Raw genomic sequence first — 24,512 nt, 5'->3', positions numbered from 1 at the left:
CGCTACGGAACAAATAGAAAGAGAGAATGAATTTCACTAAAATTTAAAGTATTTGCACAATTCACAGTAGGCTGTAAACGATAGGGGGCTTCACATGCGGAGGGAAAGGCTATTTAACCCGCCCCCCCCCAAAAAAAAGTTTTAACATTGACTTGAATTTCTCTCTTGAATCTGCTCGTTTAATACTTTCTATTAGATTGTTCCAGAGTTGGATCTAGGTGGGGGCATGGGGCCCGCCCTCCCTCCTCCCTCTATTTGCGGAGCAAAAACAAAACGGGGAAAGAAAGACGAAAAGAGGAAAAGAGTGGAGAAAAAACATAGGAGGAAAACGATTGAATAAATAAGATAAGGGGAAAACAATTAAAAAAAATTATGTCATGTCATTATATAAAATGTTCGCTCCTGCTTCACGCTCGCATTGCCTTTTAGGTGATTTACACATATGGAACTCAAAATATCAAATTTTGAAATCAATATAAATAACATATTTCAACTCGGAAATCGAACTTTGATTTTTGAAAAGTGTTCTGTAAAAATTTATTTGTTTATTGTCTGAATATCAACATTTTCTGCTCCCGCTGCACGCTCACAAAATTTGATTTGTCAGGTACCTATTATTTTCCTGTATTCCATTTTAGTTATCAGAATATCCCTATTCATGTCAGATTGTAAAACATATTAGCTAGCGCTGCACGCTCGCATATTGATTGGTGAGTTATGAAAATTTCAATATTAATTATATTACAAACTAATTAAAATCTCCATTTTATGACAGTTTATCAACAATTTTCGGCTGGCGATTTGCGCGCACATTGATTGTTAAAAATATATCAACTCAGGCATCTTATTCATAATTACAAAAGTGCTTTTAATATATAATATTGACAGATTTCGCGCTCTGATTAGGCTTATAAGATTAATTAATTAATTTATTGATAAATTGTCCCTTTTTCAGAATGGAATATCAAAAAGTTTCATCTCGCGATTTGATAAGAAGAGAAATAGGAAGACAGTCATAACTTTCACATGATGGAATATTGTTCTTAGAATATCCCGGCCCTATGTCAAAACTCAAAGTAATAATAATGAATCATATATGTTCCTTTTTAACTGTGATCCATATCCACTCACAATTCTACAAATCTCGAATTTTCCTCGCGCTCGCTTCGCTTGCTTAGTTATGTATTTACCTTTTTCATGATTACAAAGATTGCTTAGAACTTCTATTCTTCAGGTAGAAAAGTAAATATTTTCAGCTCACGCTTCGCGCTCGCATTATTTGATTGTTGAAATATGTAACGTTTTCATTTACAGATAATTAAAAGTAGCCGTTAACAGATTCTTTTTTATCAGGACGATCAATGCGTACTAAATTCATTCATCTCGTTTAGGATCACAAGCATTGCCAGAATGCTATTTTAGGACAAAATACATGAAATAAAAAATTAAAAATTAGCGCGCGCTTCGTGCTCGCACTATTTAGATTAGGCTTGTGAGATTATTTTACATATATTTTTACATTTGATTTAAAAGAATAAAGCTTAAAAGTGACACTATTTGGTTTACCAATTATGAAGGGCCTTCTCATATTTCCATTTTACCTTAAACGCAAGTATTTTATTTTCAAACGAAATCTATGAAAAGGGTGCAGTTAGGCTTTCATTTTGATTCCAAATAGTCTCATAATTGGGATTAGTTGCAAACACGGTTTTCGAATAGAAGGCACATCCGGGAACATCAAAGTATCAAGACAGTCATCCGCGCTGACAAAGTGATAATATCCCCTTAACATACCCGTACCAATCAAGAGGTCACCTTTCTATTGAAATCCGCAACCCGTCAGACCACCTCTATGTTCAAGAATATACGTTAATCTCCCCAATCAAGAATGGGGTAATTTAAATCTACCTTGTCAATGGGGTAAGCCGTTAAATACAGCTTGCAATGCGCTGGCCCATGTCATTTTCAACGTCCGGCTTTCGGGGAATTAAAATGAGCATCATATGGGTAGTTTTCTTGTTCTCGTTTTGTCCCCATACTAGAACCTTGATTTTGTTTCTTTTCGTAATGTGCATTTTGATATGGTTTCCATTACATTTCTTAACATTTCGACATTTAATGTAGTTTAATGCTTGCCTTTATAAAGAGCAATATTACATAAAACCTATTTGGCGAAGCAGATTATAACATAACGTTCGACTGATATTTTATCAACACATTTTTGATTAACCATGTAACTTCCCTCTTTATAGGTCTACTCTTAATGTGAACATTTGAGTTATATTTATTGCCTACCAACTCTCTGTTTACCAGGCTAAAGTGAAGGTCCTCATTTCTGTATGAACGACATGTTCTCATTAAAATACATGTTGTGAGTTTCAAATAAAGGGGGCACACTTGTGTAAAAATGGCATATTTACATTAACAAATTTGATAAAGGCTCTCAAGGGGGGGGGAGGGGCACACGGACCGGATGATCCCCCGGGATTCACTACATAACTGTACCCTCTGATGTGCAGAATATATAATCCATCGTATAGACCCACTGACTTCTTTAAGTAGAGGTCACAAAATAGACCACAATACTTTTGAGAGCCCAACTATTGTTCAAAATAAATACGGCGCTGATTGGATTGTATTGTGTTACTCCGGCAGGATCCGCACCAGCATGCACTCCATTCTTGTTGATCTAGTATGCTAAATACCTCGGTCACATTTGTTCTAAGGCGAGTCGAAAACAGTCATTTTAACAGTTTTTGGACCTGCTAAATATAGGTTTTAATAAAATGAATAAAACGGCTGTTTTCGACTCGCTGTATGGCCGCCGTAGAATAAATGTGACCGAGGTATTACCATTTTCTGTACGTTAATTTATTTTTGGTGCATATTTAAATATGCAAGCTATACAGAATGCAGCTATACGATTAACAGGTGAAGTACAAAGTTGGAAGGGAAACTAGGCCAAAGAGGCTTTCGTATTACTAACTTTACGTCGGTAAATTATGTTTACCTTAGACACTGGGAATCTAATTTGCAATAATTTGACATACACACAGTGCAGATTAATTTAAATATTTGATAGGAAGAAGAAATCAACGGCAATATACACGTATTGTTCAAGTCAAACGTGAAGGTTAAAAAAGAATAGGTATAGAAAAGTTTTAGAAAAATTCAAAGGAAGAAATAAAGTTGGATGAAAAAAGAAACCATCAAAATTAAGTTGACAAAATTGAATATTATAAGTAGAACAGGAAAATTGAAAGAAATAATTAAGTCCCCTCCCCCCCCCCCAGCGGACTGGTTTGAAGGGGTGGGGTCACCATGCATAAAATCATGGTACTTGTTGAGGCCTCAGCCCCAGACCCCCCTTCGGTTATGTGGCTCCAGGATGGTAATCAAGAACACTAGGTCACAGAGCACTCTAGATCACAGGGGAAATTTATATAAGAGAATAAAGAAGGATCCCAGGTAAAAAGATTTTATAGATTTTCCTGTCCAATATCATGTCGGAATCACTTAAATGTGTTAATTTGCATTTTCATTCACGCGATATTTTTCATCGGTCATTAAAGTGTAGAATGTGATTAATAGAAGACGCTATAATTCCTTTATAAACACTCAACTCTATTCATGGTCAAGACTACCTCAACTTTGATAATTTCAATATTCATTTTTAAGTGCTTTTGATTTCGTTCGAAGGTAAAGATGTTTGTAATGGTCTTAAAAAGTAACGAAAGTACTTTTTGTTCTGAATTTCGGGCAATGAAATTCAAGATTTGTGCATTTAAGCTACAATGACCGATATGACAGCTTGAGCATTCAATTTATTTTTTAAAGTTCAAATAAATGATATTTTATTCGATTGTTTTGCACGGCATCTGTATTATGTGTGAATATATAAGTTTCTAGAATTCAAATGTTTAAACAAATGCAGTGGCGTATTTAGGATTTTCCACAAGGGGGGGGGGGCAAAATCGCCCAAAAAGAGTCCTCAAAAAAGGACATTTCACAGCAAAAACAAATTGACAAGAGGGTTAAATTAAACATAGACCTATGTTAAGTTCAAATTTGAATTTCAACGCTGCCCTTAGTTTTCAGCCTTTTTTTCCCAAAAAAACGTTTGCATTTTATGTTTTTAGTGTTTTTTTTTCACAGTAGCGTTTCAGTGTATTGCTTTAAATGCTATCATTTTTGGACCCAGGTATGATTTATATTGCATCTTTTGCGTGGGGTTTTGCATTTCGTTTACAAAGATGTTAAGGTCAATTCCATATCTTTCCTTTTCACCAGACAATGCTGACTGTGCGGGCTCAGTGTGATGAAAAAAAATCTTACCCTCGCCTGAACACTTACTTTCAGAAATTCAATTTCTTAATGGTATGTTCTTCAAAATAAAACAACATGCTCGTGCTAAAGGGCTAAAGCTTAATTGTTCTATTAAAGAAATGAAATCTAAATCTTATTGAATTTTGTCATATACTGAAACCCGAAACGAAAAATTATCAAAAAAAATGTGAAAGCGTAACTTTTGGAAATATACACTCCACTGAACTACGCACACCGATACAAGGACACAACGATATCCAGATCAGTGACCAGAGATCGCTCGTTTAATAGTTTGCCTAAGACGTCGATATTGTGGACATAGAGGGCGCTCATGCAGAAACATCTAATCGGAGAGCCAACCGGGGTGTGTCAAAAGAAAAGAAAAAAGCGCACGCTTCCGTTTTCGCTGCAAAAGGGAACGCTGTCGTCTTAAATTGCAAGAGCACTGACCCGTACGAAAGAAAAATGGACAATGGCACGCTGAGCGGGTTCGCCGCAGAATATAAAGGTAAAAACGCACGCACACCTTTGACAAGCCGCCTAACTCTGTGCTAAAACAATTGGAAGCCATAAGTGTCAAAATTTTTGTTAAGTTGTATGTTTCTCATGTTTACTGTGCTCCTTTCTGATTCATCGATGGTGAAGGCAATCATTTATTTATACTTTCTACACAATTATGAATGATTTGAGAGCCAAATGAGCTGAAATATGACATCTCTACTGTCACTGATTTATGTAAAAACCACAACTATAAACCTGAGTTTAAGTTAAACACGAATACGGGCCACTGTCTTTGTATTATTCATCTTTAGCTTGCATGTCAGCATGCACATAGTATTTAAACTGGTGTCAAGTTTGAGAAATGATTCCTTATATATATGCTTGTAGATAATAATTTGTTATATTCAACTTTGGTTTAGGGGGAAATGGACAATGATTTTCTTTTGACTTTGTTCTTTTATTATTGATATGAAACATTTATTGTGGAGTTACCACTGTCTTTGGAGTGTGGTGGTTGATTTGAGAAATATATTCAGTGTATAAAATATGTCTTGCTTATATCCCAATGTATTTCATTCAAAACAAAAAATGAACTTACATGATGGAGCTACTGGAAACTGATTGAAGTAGAGAGATTTCCACATATTAAAAAAAAACTATTTTCTTTTAAATTCTTTCTTTTTGCTCATAGAACCATTCAATCCAGAAGCTGCCAAACAACCCTCCAACCCTTCTGCAGTTGTCGGTGCCTCAGGCCTGCATCTTCAAGACACTGTTAGCAACGCAGCTTCCGCTTCAGCCCCAGCCCCTCCGACAAATCCCCTCTACAATGAAGAATGGTTCCATGGGCCAATGAGCAGGAAGGAAGGGGAGGCACTGCTCAGTAACGATGGAGATTTCTTGGTCAGGGAAAGCACGACAGCCAAGGACCAGTACGTCTTGAGCGGGATGCAGAATGGCACACCGAAACACCTGCTACTAGTCGACCCACAGGGCAAGGTAAGCCATGCCTTCATGTTTGCTTAAATTTGACTATTGCTTTGGTCAATTGTTTCAGAATCTGTATGGATGAGAGCTTATAATAAAACGAATGACCGGAGTACATTGTACAGTAGGTAGTATTTGTATTTAATATGTTATAGTTATTGTAATTATTATTTTCATTCTTTAGTTTCAGTTACATTTATTTCAAATCTCTCATAAAAACATTTAAATAATACATACAATGTATAAACATATACAAATATGCGCAATAGATGATGGATAAAAGGTTTGGCTTTACTAAAACAAAGAAGAAAAAATACACAATAAATCAATTTTAAAAAAGTGGATGGATAGGAGTAAATAACATTCCAATCATCATCATCACCATCACCATCATCATCATTATAATCATTAACATCATTATTAATATATTATTCATTTAACCACACAAAGGTATTTTTACAAATTAAAAGATAAAGACTATATACCATAGATTCACATAGTTCTAACTTGTAATGTGCTTTAAATTTATATTTCTTGTCCAAATCTGTTCACAAATAAGCAACTTCATGTACACATGTATTCTTTGTTTACAATTGACTTCCGATTCCTTATTTTGAACAAGTAATTAGCAGAAAATTAATCAAAGGCAGGAATAAATACAGCAAATCAAAAAAATAAAACCAATTCTGTAGAATAATACTAAGGTAATAGATGATACTTTTCAGAAACCCCTGTATATCTTTTCCTATCCACTGTTTGTACATTTTTATTACATTATCAATAAATATGTACTTTTCGTCATGGTATCACAGTAAGTAAAATCATGTTTATTTTCATGTCCTCCATTTGCAGGTAAGAACGAAAGACAAGGAATTTGACAGCGTGAGCCATCTCATCAACTATCACCGGAACAACCGACTGCCGATCATCTCTGCCGGTAGTGCTGTCCATCTCAAGACCCCCGTCGTCAGGAAATTCAAAACATAGGCTCAACCCTCCCCCCCACAATCCTCCCCCACCCCCATTGCCACTCCCCAGATTCATATTTCCACCCTCATCATTTTTACATGCGAACTGTTATGAAAAAGCATCATACAATCAATGGGCGAAGGACATGTAAGTATGCAGTCACAGCTCATCAAGCATTTTCTTAGACGTCTTGGTAGCTCTCCATTAATGCCTTTCAGCCGATGGCATGATTAGTAGAGCTTTGCATCAGGAAATGTTCGGTCCCTTGCTCTAAAGTTACAAGGCAAAATGACAAATGTCTGGGTCTTGTGATACAAAGGTTAGTGATTAGTCGTTTGCTTGATCTTCACGTTTGATTGTACATTGTAGTCGATGCCATCAGTTGTACAAAATTAATGTGTGATCATTGCTAAGCTTAGTGTTACGGGCCCATTGGAGGGCCCATTGGAGGGGCATTTCATGGAACAAGTAGTCAGTGATTATTAGTTATAAAAGAGTAAAATCCTTGCTTCTGATTTGCTCATTGTAAATTTCTCAGTCGAAGGACCTTTGGTGGTGCTATTCTTGAGGATTTGGATGACGTACACGTAATCACTGCATAATGAAATTTCTAATTTACTTCTGTTGATCCAGACCGGCCTGGAATCGCATTCGACCAGGAAATATACGACATTGCTTTATCCTTCTTGAACACCTACTTGTGTGTAGATGGAATATTACACACTCAGAAAAAAAAATTATAACATGGAGAATGTACATTGAAATGTCGTTTTGAGGTAAATTGGAAGTATAAATGCACATTATATGTACTGTACAGATGTTAAAATCTGATGATTAGGTAATTATTTTTATGGGGAACATTGAAGATTCTACCAGTGACATCCAGTACATACAATAAATGGTGAATCTGAGGCACTTTTGAATGAGACATCTCATATTAAGTTAATTATCATAGTTGTAATTGCTATTATCGTAGGCGTACATGTACAATTATGGCATCAATCGTTCTATACCATCAAACATTTTATTAGTTTTTACTAATCCGATTAGTTGTTATTCATGTTATGCTTTAGAAATGCTTTCAAATGGTAAAATTCAATGTTGAAGAATTGTATTAACCAGTGCTCGCCGACCCCCACTACCCTGGCCTACCCTACCCTACAACCATGACTCCCCTTGTATTACAATTGATATTTGCTGCAAAATGAAGTACACATGTTAAAATGTCTGTTTTACATACACGCACCAATTATAAAGTTGATATCATGTGACTGCTCATGTGATTCATCATGTGACTAGGATTTGGTTTCATCACCTGTAGTCAGATCAGGGGCCCCTTTCATAGAACTTGTTGTGATCACAAATTTGCAATCAAATTTTAAAGCTACTGAAATCATTCAAGTTAATTGGCTGGCAGTAAATTTCTAACAGAAATCGTGCATTTCTCATTATAACAAGCCTTTATGAAAAAGGACCAGGTGCAGAATAAACAGATCTTTAGTTTATTTTCTTCCGTTTCTAGCCCCAAATTCAAGAACTCTGCATAAATTTTATTTTAGGTCCCTGTGGTATAATGAGATATCGATCTAGAATTGTAGATGTATGTGCATTGTTTTCCAAAGTCATATAGTTACAATCATGGGTACAATCGTAGTATTACATTGCCCAGGACCTGGTAACTTGAAGAGATGCAATCAATGTTTACAGTGGATTGGAATTAAGTACACATGAGAGTTGTGAAATTGATATATTATATATGTAAATCATTGATCATGCTCTTATTTTTTTCTTCTTCTCTGTCAAGTATTAATGAGATATTAAGGAGATATAATTAATGTTTATTATAAATTGGAATGATATGCACATTATTTGCTAAAGGACATTACAATAAGTTATAACATATTTTGTATTTTTACAAATGATTGTTATTTGTTTTTCCTGCCTTGTCAAGTAACAGGAGATGTAAGTTTGATTGATTTTTTTTAAATGGTGTTCAGTGACAGTTTGTCATTTGAATTTTGATTTTATCAATCAAATCTTTTAATAAATTTGGTCAAGTTTGTTTTAATGGACCCTTTAATGTCTCAAAGAATCAATTATCAGCATTATCATCAGCATCTTCCCTGTCATTTTATCATGAATGTTGTTTTTTAATGAATCATAATATCCTTTGTAATGTTTTTATAAATCAATTTATTTTTCATTGTTTTATTCCATTTGTCTGCAAAATCTTTTCCATACACGTTATCATACACTCTATACTCTTAATTTGCCTACAGGCATATCCCTTGTGACCGTGAAATGACATTTTGTATGTTGCATAATACATGAGTACCACCTGTCATTTGTGTGAAAAACCTGCCTCTCTTTGGGGGACAACAACTTTTCCTAGAAAAGAAGCACAACAAATGAGAATTGACATTTTAAAAAATGAACATTTTACTAAATAATGAATCCCAAGCGCAGGTAGGAATAAGGAAAAATGACCAGAACTACCATTGAGATCCCAGGAAAACCATGGTGTTTAAATGAGATTTGTGTCACGTTCAAAGAGAAATATGGTAATTGATGCATTGAGTATTTTATTGTTGACCAATATCTCTGACTTCGCAATAAGTGCACAAATTGGTGCATGTATTATGATATGCTCAACTCAATTGCTTGGTCCCTATAACATCCATCAGTAGTGCTATTGTTTGGTTTGAAGTCCTTCTCGAGTTAACGCACCTTCCCATAAACCTTCACAGTATTATTAGGTTATCTTCCAAACTCAATCACTGGCCAAAGATTATTGCAGTGTCATGGATTTTTTTCTCTTAACTTTAAATTGTGATGTACGCATGCATCCCATGAATAATATAAGTGTAAAATAAACAGTAAAAGTGAACAGTAATTATGAAGGAAATACCTGACTTCAACCCCGAGGATTAGTCTCCAGACTTTTTCTCAGAGGATAAATTTCCAGAATTTGTCTCTGAGGATAAGTCTCCAGGCTTTGTCTCTGAGGATAAGTCTCCAAGCTTTGTCTCTGAGGATAAGTCTCCAGACTTTGTCTCCGAGGATAAGTCTCCAGACTTTGTCTCTGAGGATAAGTCTCCAGAATTTTTCTCCGAGGATAAGTCTCCAGACTTTGTCTCTGAGGATAAGTCTCCAGACTTTGTCTCTGAGGATAAGTCTCCAGACTTTGTCTCTGAGGATAAGTCTCCAGACTTTGTCTCTGAGGATAAGTCTCCTTAGGCCGCCTAGCCTATAATCTAAGCATATGCTGCAGCTTTTGGCTTTGCCTTTATTGAGAGTCTGATGCTGTTTTCCCAAATGTCAGCACTTCATGTACATCTGATGCAGAAGAATATGCACAGTGGCTGCAAAGCAACTTATGTCTGTACAATCTGATCTTGTGTTAACTTGTTGTCATTTTATCGAATAGGATTCAGTGCTGGTTTTAGATGAAAACCATTACTGGACATTCGTCGATAAAAGAAGATAACATGTTTTATGCTAACACGGTCTATACCCCAACTTTTCTGTAATATACAGTACATATTTGGTCATACTTGCTATGTTTTTGATTATCTGTAATTCCTAGTGGCAATCCAGGTTTTAAAACTGGTATGGTCCCTGATAACGGCTTATGGCCGGATTCACCTCGCACTCACAGAAATCACCCTCGCCCCTTCCCCCTACCTTATTTGGTGCATCCTCCTCCCTCAACCTCCCCCCTTCCCCCCCCCCCCCTCCTCTCTACCACCACTTACTGCTTCATTTTTTTTCTTCTTTGGTTGCCCCCTCACCCTCTGATAAATTGATAAAAATAACTTGAGTTAATGTTAGTCAATTTAAATGTAGTTAATCGCTTTCAACATTAGTTGACCTGCTATGTGCGAAAGTACCTTCAAATTTATTCTTTCGTTTAACTGGAGTATGCATACCATAATTTGTCTATGATGTTATAGACCCTTTATTGACGAAAAAAGGAGATGAAGAATATGACGATAGGTCATTTACTACATCGATGCTGCTTATAATCTTTCCAATCATTCCTAAGTTATAGATGATAGTAAGTTACACCTCATAGAGTTGATGAGGTAATTACAGCAGGCTGTGCATTGCCCTTGATCTATCATCAAATTCCATTATTTCTTGACTCTGTATGTTTTACTTGTATTCGCAATGTATCCCATAACTGTATTTTTGTGTTTGGTGTATATTATATCTGTTTACACAAAACAAAAATTTATAATATTTTTTTTCTCTCTCTCTTCCATTTCTGGGGAAGGTCTGTTCAGCAATATCCGATTATATATCTCCATGAGGATGTGTAGAGATTTGGAAAACTTAGTTCATGGCCGTTTATTCTTTTATTTTTTATTTTTCAGAATAATATAATCACAACTTTATTGATTGTTTTTTTAGGATGGACAGATGTGTGGATCACATTCTATCCCTCCTTTCCCCTTGTCCTTCGATGCTAATGCCGTGTGGACTCCCTATATTGTTTTTTCTTATGATGTCTTGAATTTAAAGGAGGGAAGATCACCTTGTCACCAAGCTGGTTGTATGAAAAGAAAAATGAAAGAAATATATTAATGTTCATGTAGGTTTGATTGAATTATGTCAAAGACTAACAGACGTGGATTTTTTTTAAGTTTTAATTTTTGACATGTGTGAGCGGCTACCCGACAGGTCATATCATATTTACTCCACAATTTTTACGGTCACATGTGACTGAAAATATATTGTATGGTTGTATATGAGGTGCTATGCCTGATAACCTATTTAATTTAATTCTAATTTATAACTCTATGATATAAAATATATACATATAGATATTTTCTTTAACTGGCTTTTACATAAGAAATTGATGTAAAAATAATAAGCCATCATGTATATGAACAAAAAAATATTACACTGCATGGAACACAAACTAGGCCTATACAGGGGACCATATTGAATTAAAGTTTTTAAATATCTTTTTTTTTGTAGAAAATGACATTTATTGAATTTACATCACATGACAAGTTGAGGGAGCTTCTCACATGTGATTTCACCCACTCAAAACTTTATAATTCTTGAACTCTTCTTGTTTTTACGCATTTTCATCAAATCTACACCTGATCTGCTTCTTTCACTTTTCTGCTTTCATTAAACCAAATTTGACGTCAGGGTGATCATTCCCTTTAATTTTGCAGTTGTTTACCATATACACTCAGGCTGAATCTGGTTATCATTTTCATACTCACTTTCATACTCAATCAATTAATCTATTTCAGTGATTGAATAAAAGAAAAATCAGTACACTCAGAATTTCATTAATATTATGAATTGATATTAAAACATACTTTGCAACTTTTTACTATCTTCATTTTATTCAAATAATTTTTAAATCATAATTTGTGATGAGTAATTGGATGCACCCAAAGCACATTCTTCTGAGGTATTTATCTTCATATTTTTTTTTTCATCAAAGTTTATATATTGGATAAGAAATGATTTGTTTTGTACTTTGTGTTTACTTTCAGAGCTTCTTTAGAGGGAACCATGATTCATCCAGACAGAAAGTATGGTGTGTACTTTTGCGTCTACCTGTCATTAAGCATTAAAGCAATACAATTTTCATGAAAAGTTTTGATTGAAATAATTATTTACCCCCTTTATCCTGATTCTGAAATTGATGTCGATGAATGCTGTACAGTATACAAAGTTTGGCAGAATTATTTTTGAAATTCCACTGCATATTTAGTTCACCATTGTCATGTGCTTGTTTGTATATATTCAAACGTATTAATCATGATAATATGAGAATAATCTACAAACATTCATAGTACTCTAATTGCTTGTTTTCCAGCTTGTAAATAATGATAATGATACTGAATGTTAAACATTTAGGCCTTACCGTGTATTATGCAATGAACTTGTTCTTTTGGTGCGACTGATACAAAAAAAAAAACACACAGATATATTAAAAATATATTATGATGCTATTTTAGCAGACATGTAAAGTGGGTGTGTAATAGTATGTAATATTATGTATTATTGCAGTGTTATAGGGAGCTCATGCAACCATAATTTTACAGAATATATTGTTGATGTATGAAAACACTGTATTTTTACCACTATTGCTTATTTTTGTGAGGTTCACCCCTCAATGACTCCTGTATTTGAGTCTAATGAATAAAACTTGATATGACCACCAGTTGGAACATTCTGTTTTTGGTCAGATGTTTAATCGTTTGTTTATCCGTGATGACAATGATGGAAAATGATCATACATGTATTTCATTGAGATGAAAAGATGATAATTATGTAGAGAAGTAAAGAAAGAGAGAGAGAGCGAGAGAGAAGGCAAGGATGCGAGAAGATGACAAGACAAAAAGACAATAAACTGAAATGATAGTGAAAACAACCCTAAGAAAGAGAGTCAAAGGGTGTCTAATAGTGCCCCCTCCCCTTCATCCCATTCGTTGCACCCCACAACTGGAATATAATGAGCAAATAGAGACTGTTGATGAAAGTTATAGGATAAACTGGCCCGGTAACCTGGTCAATTTCCATGGCATTTGGTTGAAGATATCTTTCTATTAAAAGTCAAGCACATGGAAGATGGCATCTTCATTGATGTCGCCAAGGAAAAATAGTTTGACTAGTCCATTGTCAACAATATGCATCGAAAACTAATAATAATAATTGGATTTATATAGCGCTTTTTCAAGAGGATACAAAGGATAATATCGGCATCGATTAAATTATATGAAATAAATGGATCGTTTCTTTTTTCTTTTAACAAAGCCACTTACCGTATTGACCTTTTATCTGAGAGTGTAGATTATAATTAGGTATTTTACCAAAATATAGATCACGATTCATGACACTTCTATTTTGTGCATGCTTTCAAAAATAACTTTCATTGTGACTCGTCAAAGCTGTAAGGCGCAGAGCACGAATATTTTTATTGACAAAAAAGCTATGATATATCACATAATTTCATTTTCAGTACTTTTCCATTTCTTCTCGCAGACGTTTCCTTAAAAAAAATCCTGATAGTTTAACAGCAAACTCAAAAATACGAGCAGAGACATCATGTGGAAAGTTTCAGGCAGTTGTGTAAGCTGGTAGGTCCATGTGCTTACTTGCACTAGTCTTCTCACCCCCCCCCCCCCCCCCATCCCGTGGACACCCCATGGGCAACATTTAAACGTGACTCTACCGCCAAAGACGGGTTACGCTCTAGTAAGAATCATACCCGATTCCTATAGAGAGTTTCGGCGGATGTACTTTATGACCCGAGAACTCACTCCATCGAAAAGTACCGGTGATTCTCGAGTTTGAGTGGTTTTAAATTCCGCATGATGTTTAGAGTCCCTTTGAATCAGTTTGAGTTTATTTCATGAACTGTATGAGGTATCTTGAATATATAGAAAACAAAATCGATTTCATATAGTATCTTAAGACGCAGCGAATAATCATCTTGCTATTTATTTGTTCTTTAATGTTTAATACTATTTCCATTGGCTAATCTATCTTGGAAACACTCTTTTCCCTCTTATTTTTTACAGTTATATATTCATTTATTTTATTTATTTATTTCTTTATCTATTTATTTATTTATTCATTTAATTTCTTTTGGGGGGGGGGGGGTCAATATCCCTCTGCCAGGAAAGTAACATGTTCATTTTCATTTCGTCCGAACAAGCATTGTGTTTGAGATGGCCATTACATTAAAGCGTATTATTACTGACAGTAATTCAGATTTCGCTATCTCAGAAATGTCCGTCGATCTAACTATAATAACACAATTTTACAATGAGTAGAAGATAAAAGGGCGTTTGGATCCCCCTGTTCTTCCTCCCCACCCCATCTCGGGAGGCGCGACGCCTTTAAGTGTTCATGGGCCAGTGAACGGATTTGAAGAAAAAAAACACACCCTCCCTCACACACACACACACAATCAGAATGTCATTTTTTTTTAGGTGTGCATGGGGAGGGGGTTGATAATAAAAAAATTATACACCTATTACCCCCCCCAAAAAAAAAAAACCATATATATATTATTGAAAGTAAACCCATTAGCATTCAAACATAATTATGCGAAGTGTGGAATCCTTCCTGCATTACAAACCAATCATAATCCTATAACATATTCACAACAATAGGGGTCCGTTGCAGAAAAAATTGCGTTTAAACGCAAGTCAAAAAATCAATCGCAAGTCCCAAATGCGCTCTGTATTGGTCGAAATCAAGTTGCGCATGATTTTTAGAGTTGCGATTCATTGCAATGGCAACGGGCCCCAGAACAACGTAAGTTAATCCACGAGATAACATATCCCCTCATTCCCAATTCTCATCACTTTACTATGAATTTGATTATAATTGAATCGTCGCGTTTGATACGTTAATAACACTTTTCTCTTGTTGTATGTTTATGTATACCATACTGTATTCATTTTATGTTGCCCTGTATTACGTTCGTCTAGAACTGATAACCTGGGCCCATTATTGTAATTGATTCCCTTTTTTGTATGAATAAAAGGTGATTTATAAAAACAGAAGAAAAAACAAGAGCAATGTCACTATTGGTCAGTAATTAATGATAAAGGTACGCGCATGCGTGTAGTATTGCGCGCAGTCATTGTTTACGTCATCATTCAAGCATGTTGTCTTCACGTCGCGTTTGTTTACAAATCTCAGTTTGTGTCCCGAGTCCTCTCGAAGCAAGCTTTGTCTTATTTTTCAGCATTATTTGTGAGCTTTTGAATAGATCCAGTCATGTTTAGCTTGATGGGCCTAATTCTAAAGAAGAGAGCAGAACGAAAAGTCGTTCCTGTGATTTCGACTTCTGTGGCAGATTTAGAGGTTCTGCCTGAAGAGTACTTCCAGGAGATTGTCGACCGCAGCATTGAGCAGTTCAATTCCGGTGGCGTCCATAAGGGGAAGGCATGGGCCACTCTCCGCTCAATGATGAAACGTGCAAAGGGTATCTTCAAGTGTTTCCGGAAATCACATCAACCAAATCATTCAGCAGATTTGAAGACATCTTGGGAAGACGTGGAACTAGACCTCAGGATGATGAAGTTGTACCCGGATATGGTTATTCCTGATTACTGGGAAGACGATGAGGAAAAGAGCAAGCGATCCCGATCATTGCTTGGAAGCTGCTTGGCATTTTTCAGAAAGTCGCGCTGCCATGAAATGAAATCAGAATTACTATCGGAAGGCCCTGAATGGCCTAGCAACCCAACCCTTGATGAGATCGATCGCTTGATCGCAGGAGAATCACTTCTTAATCCATCTCTGGAGGAGCTAGATAGAAGGATAAAGAAGCTGTACCCCGATTGGAGTGTAGACTTAGAAGCAACTGAGAAGGACAGTCTTAACTGCCTCAGTTGTTTCAGAAAATCCGAATCATTCTGTGAGAGTCCTGAATGGCCTAGCAACCCAACCCTTGACGAGATCGATCGCTTGATCGCAGGAGAATCACTTCTGAATCCATCTCTGGAGGAGCTAGATAGGAGGATGAAGAAGCTGTACCCCGATTGGAGTGTAGACTTAGAAGCAACTGAGAAGGACAGTCTAAACTGCCTCAGTTGTTTCAGAAAATCCGAATCATTCTGTGAGAGTCCTGAATGGCCTAGCAACCCAACCCTTGAAGAGATCGATCGCTTGATCGCAGGAGAATCACTTCTGAATCCATCTCTGGAGGAGCTAGATAGGAGGATGAAGAAGCTGTACCCGATTGGAGTGTAGACTTAGAAGCAACTGAGATGGACAGTCTAAACTGCCTCAGTTGTTTCAGAAAATCCGAATCATTTTGTGGGAGTCCTGAATGGCCTTGCAACCTAACACTTGATGAGATCGGTCGCTTGATATCTGGTATACCACTTCTCTACCATGCAAGCTGAATTCGTATCAGGTTCTGCTTTGGAACTTTAATTAGAAAGTTACTGAAAACAACAGTCGTATCTACTTCGATTGCTTCAAGAAGCCAATTTCACCCATCTGAAGGACTTACATGATTGCGCAGTCATTGTGTCATTAAGGAACCAGATGAACGGATGAAGCAGCTCCAAACAGCAAATAGTTACTTTGAAAAACGACAAAATCACCTGAGAAGGACAGCACCTACCTATCTCTAAAAATTCAGGACGACAATTTTCTTTGATCGCAAGAGAACTACTTCCCGATCCATGTCTTGAAGAAAATGACATAGGGATGAAAATTTACCGTGCAAAATTTAACAGATTGAACATGTTGAAGGCAGCTTTCAGGCGTCCCAGGCTGTTTTGGGGATGTTGGAGTCAATATCTGAGGGAAAACGATTATTCTAATAATAAAATAGATAAGATGGAGATATTGTACAATTCGATCTTATGTGTTGCCTTGGTATACCGTCGTGCATGGCAACTGAAAAGATGATGATTTTTATGCTGTTGGTCGACCTCGATTGACAGGGGTGGTGTAAGACGCTGTCTGATATTCATAAAGGTCTGGTTACTTCACTGCACCCACAAAGCGTCAACTGGGTGTGTGTGGGTGCCTGCTTGTGTGCATTTGTGTTCAGGGGGTCAAAGGGAGAGAAAATTACCATGGAAACTTTTAATTCTATTTTCTTGTTCATACTCTAAGAAGTGGACTCATCCCAAAAAGTTTCCATTGTTTCCTAACGATCTTGATTGGCCATTATTTTCTTTGGATACCAAAATGATTTTTGTTTTAGGGTGGGAGGGGGGGGGGGTAAGAGTTTTTTTGATAAATGGCCCGTATTCTGAAGTCGGGTTTAATTCAATCTCTGTTTTAAAGTTGTGATTTTGTAAAGCCAATGGTGACATAAATCTTTAACTGTATAGAGGTTCAGTGTATCAGCTCATTAAACTCTCAAATCATTCTTAACTGTTTGGAAAGGATGCATAGGGAGTTGCTATACCCCCATCTCACTAGATGGCGAAGGATCACTGCAGAAACATACAAAGTGAACAAAACTTTAAAATTTTTAGCTTCCCATAATTCTAGCAGAGAGTAAGACCATGGCCTAAATTACACCCGACTTAAGAATATGGGCCAATTTGATGGCATGTCTCCGAAAAATTAAGGATTAAGAAATGCATTAGGGCAAACTTTCTGTAAAGTCCTGCTGAGACCGTGACGTACTCTGATGATGTGACTGGCATGAAACATACATTATATGTGAGTTTGATGATTTACATTGTTTCGAACTTGATGAATTTAAACAATGATTATTTCATTATTTCTTGCACTCATTAGCGTGTATCCTGGTGTTTAACACTAATCTATTTCTATGTCATCATAAAAATAGATTGAAAAAAAAGTTACATAATTTTTCTATGAAAATGTTTCTGACACAAAAAGAAGTAATTGAAGGGGGGCACTTCAAGGCTGTGCGTATGTTAATTTTTAAACTAATCTGGATAAGACTATGCTGGCGATTCAGGTCCCGGTTCCATGAACTTACGGATTTCGAGTACGTAAAACGTTAAAAAAAATCTTGCCTTCCGTTGGAAATCGCTATGCATCCGTTGTATACTCTTTGCATATACTTGTTTCATACGCTCTATCCATCGAGGGCATCCGGCCAGTTAAAGGCATGGTCACACCGCCGCGGCGCGCCGTAGCGTTGTTGGAGCGGTCGTAGAGCGGAGAGAAAAAAATCATCACCGCTCGCTACCGTTTGCCATTTTCGATTTCGATTGTTTGTTTTTTTTTTTCGATTTTTTCCCCAATTTTGAGAGCGAAATTCGACCCTCTTTCCCTACCGCTCCACGACCGCTCCAACAACGCTCGGGCGGTGTGACCAGGCCTTTAATTTTCGTCAATATTTTGTCAAGTTCTGGAGCGGATGAAAACGAATGGAACCACCTCCAAAATTTTGCTCACCACTTCGTCCGGTATACATACGTTTTGTGTCCATTGGCCACTGGGTCTTGGAGGCATACAAAATTCTTCTCGAAGTTGTTGATTCGAAAGTCAATGAACTCTATCCACGAGACTCATTCACATGCAGGGTATAAATGATTTCCAGTAACCACCACGTCCCCATAGTGCAATCTTCTGTGAGAGGGTTTAAACACTGACAGGGATGGGTTACTCAACACCACCGACGTAACATGAGGCCATCTCATTCGATTACTGAAGCGGGCCGGTATCAGTGAAAGTGGGAGGAGGATGGGGTGGGAGAACAGTAATTCTTTGAGATTAAACAAAGGTATCATATTAGAGGGGGGGGGGGGGGTCAGGAGTCATCACACTTCAATCAAGGGGAAAACAAAGATCTCATTAAAACACCTTCGATGAGAGCCCTTCCGATGAAGCTGGGGGTGTTTATAATCAACGAAATACTTTGATCTGAAAATAGATCTTTATAGGAGGGGGGGGGGAGTTAGAAATCACACTTTAAGAAAAAGTCAAGGATCTTTAAAAAAAACACAAGATTAACTTTTAGAAAAAATCGGATGCGTTACTGAACACCACTGACATAACGTGAGTCTTTCACATCCTTCCTATTATTCAAGAGGGTCTGTACCAGCAATAGCAGGAGGGGTGAGTGATGAAGTATTCTAAAATTGAAATAGATCTCACTATAGGAGAGAGGACATCGGGGATTATCATTCTTTAAAAATCGATCAAGGAAATGAAAATAAACCCCATTAAAACACAAAGATAAGCTTCTCAATGCAATCCCCATTTTATCATCGAAGACTGAGAGCATGATAGCTTCGCAGTGAGTAAAGGATTGATTTTTAAAAAAAATGATCCCCAAGACGCAATTTGTCTTTCACTAGTGGCGAATATATTGTTTTCGGAGGTAAAAAAAATATGTTACTTTGGACGAGTCTGGAATGTTCACATTACCCATGTTACAAGTCCTTTTAATCTCGTGACGGGATTTAGATCTTACAAAAATACTTACGCCCCCTTCCCCCGCCCCGAGGACTCCGTGTGATTGTTCTCTGTTTTTTCCAGTTTCCAGTTCGTTTATAATGCCAATTCGACTAACTGCCAAATCATCTACTATCATTTGATCTACCATCAGTTCGTCCACTCACCACATGGTCTACTTTCATTTAGTCTAATGCCATTACGTCTAATAACCAGTTTGTCCATTAGCCACTAAATGAATGGATATTTGACTAACTGGTTGTGAGACAAAATAGTGATTAGACGTAGCGCTGATTGGACCAAATTTTTGTTAGACGAAATGTTGATGGCACATAATTATAGGCTACATGAAAGTAGACCATGTGGTGAGTGGATGAGTTGGCAGTAGACGAATTGGTAATTTACCCTCTGTTTTACCCTAATTCAAGGCGATAGCAGACGCACTCCTCCGCCCATTTAACTTGTGGTTCATTATATTCGGATCATGTCGTCATAATTCTTCTCATCATCACTCAAGATGGTCTTTTCCCCTCATTGATGGGGCATTCCGGTACTTACACAGCCAACGGCGCCAGGCGTACACCACTCTCAAATCATAATTTTACGCTGTTTTTTCTTTACACGTTTGAGAGGGTAGATCTGACCACTTTCTGATAAAGGGAAATTGAAGAGGCTAAGGGCTACCCATTTCTTATGCGGTCTTCAAATTAAAAAAAATCTTCAAATCGTCAAAATTAAATATTTGGGTGTCGTAGGCATAAGGTTGCTGTAAAACACGTTAACAACAATTATTCTTGGAAGAGGATTATCTTATTTTATGAAGAATAGTATTTTCAATTTCTTTGTTTGATATTTGAGCATTGTCTTCTTATTCGGCCTTTGAGGAATTTTGATAAATCATAACGTAATACATGTATATACAGGAACCTCTTTAAAAGAAACATTAATGATTGATCAAGAAGGAAAACATGACATGTAAAAAATAAGCGTCAGAAGATTTCGCTTGGGTACGGTTGAAAACAAAACAAAAAATCATTAAAAAAACTGATCATGTTGTGAAAATGTGCAATCAATTAAGAAATTGAAATGTGCTAGCTCCCGGCAAAGGGAAGACAATTTCCTTTTCAAATCTATTTATGACATTTTCCTTAAAAATACATGCGTCATTTTCGACGAAAAGCTTCAAAACGTGATTAAACATTAATTTTAGATTACGAACAATAGGAGTGCGGTGGTTTGGGGATTATTCTGTTTTGATAATCGGAGAGAAGTTCTTTCGTCATAAGCTATCTAGAGGAAATAGTTGAAATGAAAATAGACGATGAAATGAGAGAGATGGTGGGATTGACATATGATGGGAGGAATGATGATAGAGAAAAACAACAAATAAGAAGATGATGAAAAGTAAGGATACGAAGAACAAAAGGAAATAGACCAAAACATCAAACAGAAATAGAAGGGAAAAAGAAAATATGAAGAAGAAGAAGTGAAGAAAAAGAAGAAAAAAAATGAAGACGACGAAAGAGAAGATAAAAAGGGATAGTATAGGAGAACAAAAGAAAGTATTTCGAATCCTACATGAAAGTAATTCGTTTTTATTATTTTTGTGAGTATTTCTCTTGTTAACATTTAATTCATTCTGATTATTGTATATTTATTTAGGCATTTATTTATTCATTTTTATCTGTTTATCAAATCTTTGCTTCCGTTATGTGACGCTTGCAAAATAATTATTGACGAATCAAAAGAACTTAACATTGTCTTACAACCGTATGCAAAGCTTGTTTTGCAAACACTTGCAAAAATGATTAAGGGAGGGTAGATTCGAAAAGAAATTTGCGACAAGAAAAATTTTCAGACAGCAAAACTATTTACGAGTTTTCTTATAACCTTTTACCGACTTTTGGAAACCTTCAATTGACCCCTGCGAGATCTGGGATTCGCGTAGCCTCTTGTCGAGGCCCTGGCGGCTGCTACCCGAGCGAAGCAAGGGATATCCTAATTAGCGAAGCGAATTAGACCTGGCGAGAGCCTGGGTCGCTTCGCTCGGGAAGCAGCCGCCAGGGCCTCAACTCAACAAGATGGTAGGATTCGCCACGCTCGGATCTTCGGTCAGTGAGATGCTTCAATGTATTTTATAGTGATTTAGGAATTGTATATAATCACCATACATCATGCACACTGAACCAAAATAATATTTGTACACTTTGGGATTATCAAAGAAAATAATTTTCAGCCTTTCTAATGCAAAATGCTCTATCCTTGACTGAAATAAACCGAATCACCCTTTTTTCCAGTTTAGTAATGTATTTGTCGCTTAAAGCTTTTCTGTTTACCGCAGGCAAAATCAAATTAGGCGCACTCCAAATGATTAAAACCTAGGTAGAGGGTAAAGAGACAATGAGGATTTGCCACCGGATTCGAATATGAATACATTAGGGGAACCCACAACTTTGATTGCTAAGTACTCATATGGGTTCCTGAGGAAATCGGATACTTACGGCAAGTAATCCCATGGCTTTGATTAAAATACAGTCGCTACGGTCGTCATGCGATTATTCCTGATCATAAAGTTATTTTATCTAGACCGTGTAAACGGTAGACAAACAATAAACCCTGTTCGAAACGTTATCATTTTGCTTTTCATCTTTCTTTTCTTTTCTGCAGTTGCCATAAGCATGTCTGGTACCCTGAAAGGGGTCGCTGACAGTGTGTTAGGGCATCCATGGACCTACTTGGTCCATGGTGCATCAGAGACTTGCAGAGTTGTAGGCTGGGGTTCTTAAAGCGTGGATGATACGTACAGATGGAGAGCTTGGGTAAATGCCCCAGGCCACCCCCTACCCAAAAAGGACCCACGATCAAGAAAAAAAAAACCAGAAAGAAAAGGTGAAAAAAGAAATAAAAGGGCAAGAAACCTGTAAGGTATGATGCCATTTTCTGAATGTTATGTCAAATCAGACTAGGCCTACAATTACAAATAGGCGGAAAATTTTCCCGCTCGCTTCGCTCGCTCAGGACTTAAAATATGAATTTTGCCACATACGCAATTATGTGCCCCTCGTTACGCCACCGGATGACATGCTGCGAGCAACTGCGTCAGGATTTCATTTTAGAGCTAGGGGCGTTAACTGCACGCGAAATAAAGGATTTTGAAGATTTTCAAATCGTCTATTTTGTATCTCACACCTTTATAGGCTCAAATTCACTTTACTTTGCCATGATTTTCAAAACCTGTGTTCGAAAGTAATTCACTGTGTATCTCACACCTTTATAAGCTCAAATTCACTTGACTTTGCCATGATTTTCAAAACTTGTTTTCGAAAGTAATTCATTGTGAACTCCCACAAAGGTATAAGATGGGAAAAATGAACAAAGGAGACGACGGGTCTGAAAGGAGAATGTATTTTTAGTAGGCCCTGCATCAGTGTTGTAGTCAAGGCTCAAACCTCCAAGGCCAAGGCCAAGGCTTTAATACCCAAGGCCAAGGCTTCAATAACCAAGGCTGAGGCCAAGGCATGGAAACCCAAGGCCAAGGCCAAGGCCTGAAAACCTCAAGGCCAAGGCCAAGGCATTTCAATTGTACAATATATGGAAAAAAAATAGACAACAATGCTTAGGCGGCATACATGACACACAGGACCAAATGTATAAAAGGTGTGAGCGAGCAAAATTTTTGACCCTTGTACATTTAAAACGAAAATAATTTCATGATAGATCATGTAGATTTAGACATAAAATTAAAATAAATATGTAGTTACCTTTGTACATTTAATTATTGTTCTAGGCGATTCACATTGCAATAATTATTATTACCAAGGTGATCTTATCCTGGCATGCCCATTCTCAACATATGTCTTTCTCCTCTACCTGGGACAGGGGAGGCAGAATGTATTTTTTTTGGGGGGGGGTCAAAGCCAAAAATGCACTTACAGTATAAGTCAAAATGAGAATTTTGGTGCAGTTCAGCAAAGCTTTTTTAAGTGATTTCTAATTGATAAGACAGATATTTTGATTTAGGCTTTAATTTCCCGCTATAGAAAGCATAGCGAGCAAGTGGTTTTGAAAAAAAAATCAATTTTGAAGTTGTAAAACTCGATTTTGGGTCAATTATGGTGCTAATCACTGTTAAAAGGGCATCCTTGCGAGATGTTGTAATAAGATGTAATAAGAAATGAAATTAAAATATTTCGAGCTGTTTTTGTAATCATGAAAAAGGTGTGCATCTTACTAAACAAATTAACGCGAGCACAAAACACAAGCTGAAATCTTTACTGACCAGAAAAGGAAGCTGTACTGGATTGCATTTAGTGACTCATAAATAGGATACATAACTCACCAATCAAATAATGCGAGCGCAAAGCGCGAGCTCAAACATTTGTAATATTCCGACCTAAAAACTAGACATACTAAGCATTTTTTGTGTGTAAATTGAATGCGAACCTTACTTAACAAAATTTATGCAAGCACAATCCAAAATTTTTTGATTTTGAAACCTAAAATTTTGCTCTGTATGCCATGCTTGGCCCCTCAAAATTTTTGGCTCATCATGCCATTGATGCCATAGCCCATTTGGAAATGACGAAATTGAAGTTTGTGTTCAAGTTTACCGAATCTTTTCGGAATATCATTAAGACTTAAAACATTCTTGTTGGTCAAAGAAAATAATACAAGGAAAACCTAATGGAATAGAAATCAACCTTGTTGTCATTCTTTAGAGTAAGCTATTTTTAAAGTATGAAAATTGTTGTCAAAATTGCAGTCAGATCTGTCAGAATTATTCCTGTCATAAAATCACTATAATCAGTGGCGTACCATTGGTCACGGCATTTGGGGGGCAC

The 24,512-nt window shown here is 36.7% G+C and overlaps 1 protein-coding gene across 2 annotated transcripts in view; it reads left to right on the top strand.

Moving 5' to 3' along the window:
* Positions 1-7,223, top strand: part of LOC121415897 (SHC-transforming protein 1-like) — an 85,504-nt gene extending 78,281 nt beyond the window's left edge. For both annotated transcript variants that reach the window (XM_041609278.1, XM_041609277.1), the window contains 2 exons: positions 5,519-5,826; positions 6,667-7,223. In XM_041609278.1, the coding sequence (XP_041465212.1) occupies positions 5,519-5,826; positions 6,667-6,801 (443 nt within the window). In that variant the 3' untranslated portion in view covers positions 6,802-7,223. The remainder of the gene's footprint in view (positions 1-5,518; positions 5,827-6,666) is intronic.
* The last annotated feature ends 17,289 nt before the right edge of the window (positions 7,224-24,512 follow it).

Source organism: Lytechinus variegatus, chromosome 5 (assembly GCF_018143015.1).
Source record: "Lytechinus variegatus isolate NC3 chromosome 5, Lvar_3.0, whole genome shotgun sequence".
In the NCBI taxonomy this organism is placed as follows: domain Eukaryota; kingdom Metazoa; phylum Echinodermata; class Echinoidea; order Temnopleuroida; family Toxopneustidae; genus Lytechinus; species Lytechinus variegatus.
The sequence above is the reverse complement of the archived record's forward strand: the minus strand, read 5'-3'. Positions and strand labels throughout refer to the sequence as shown.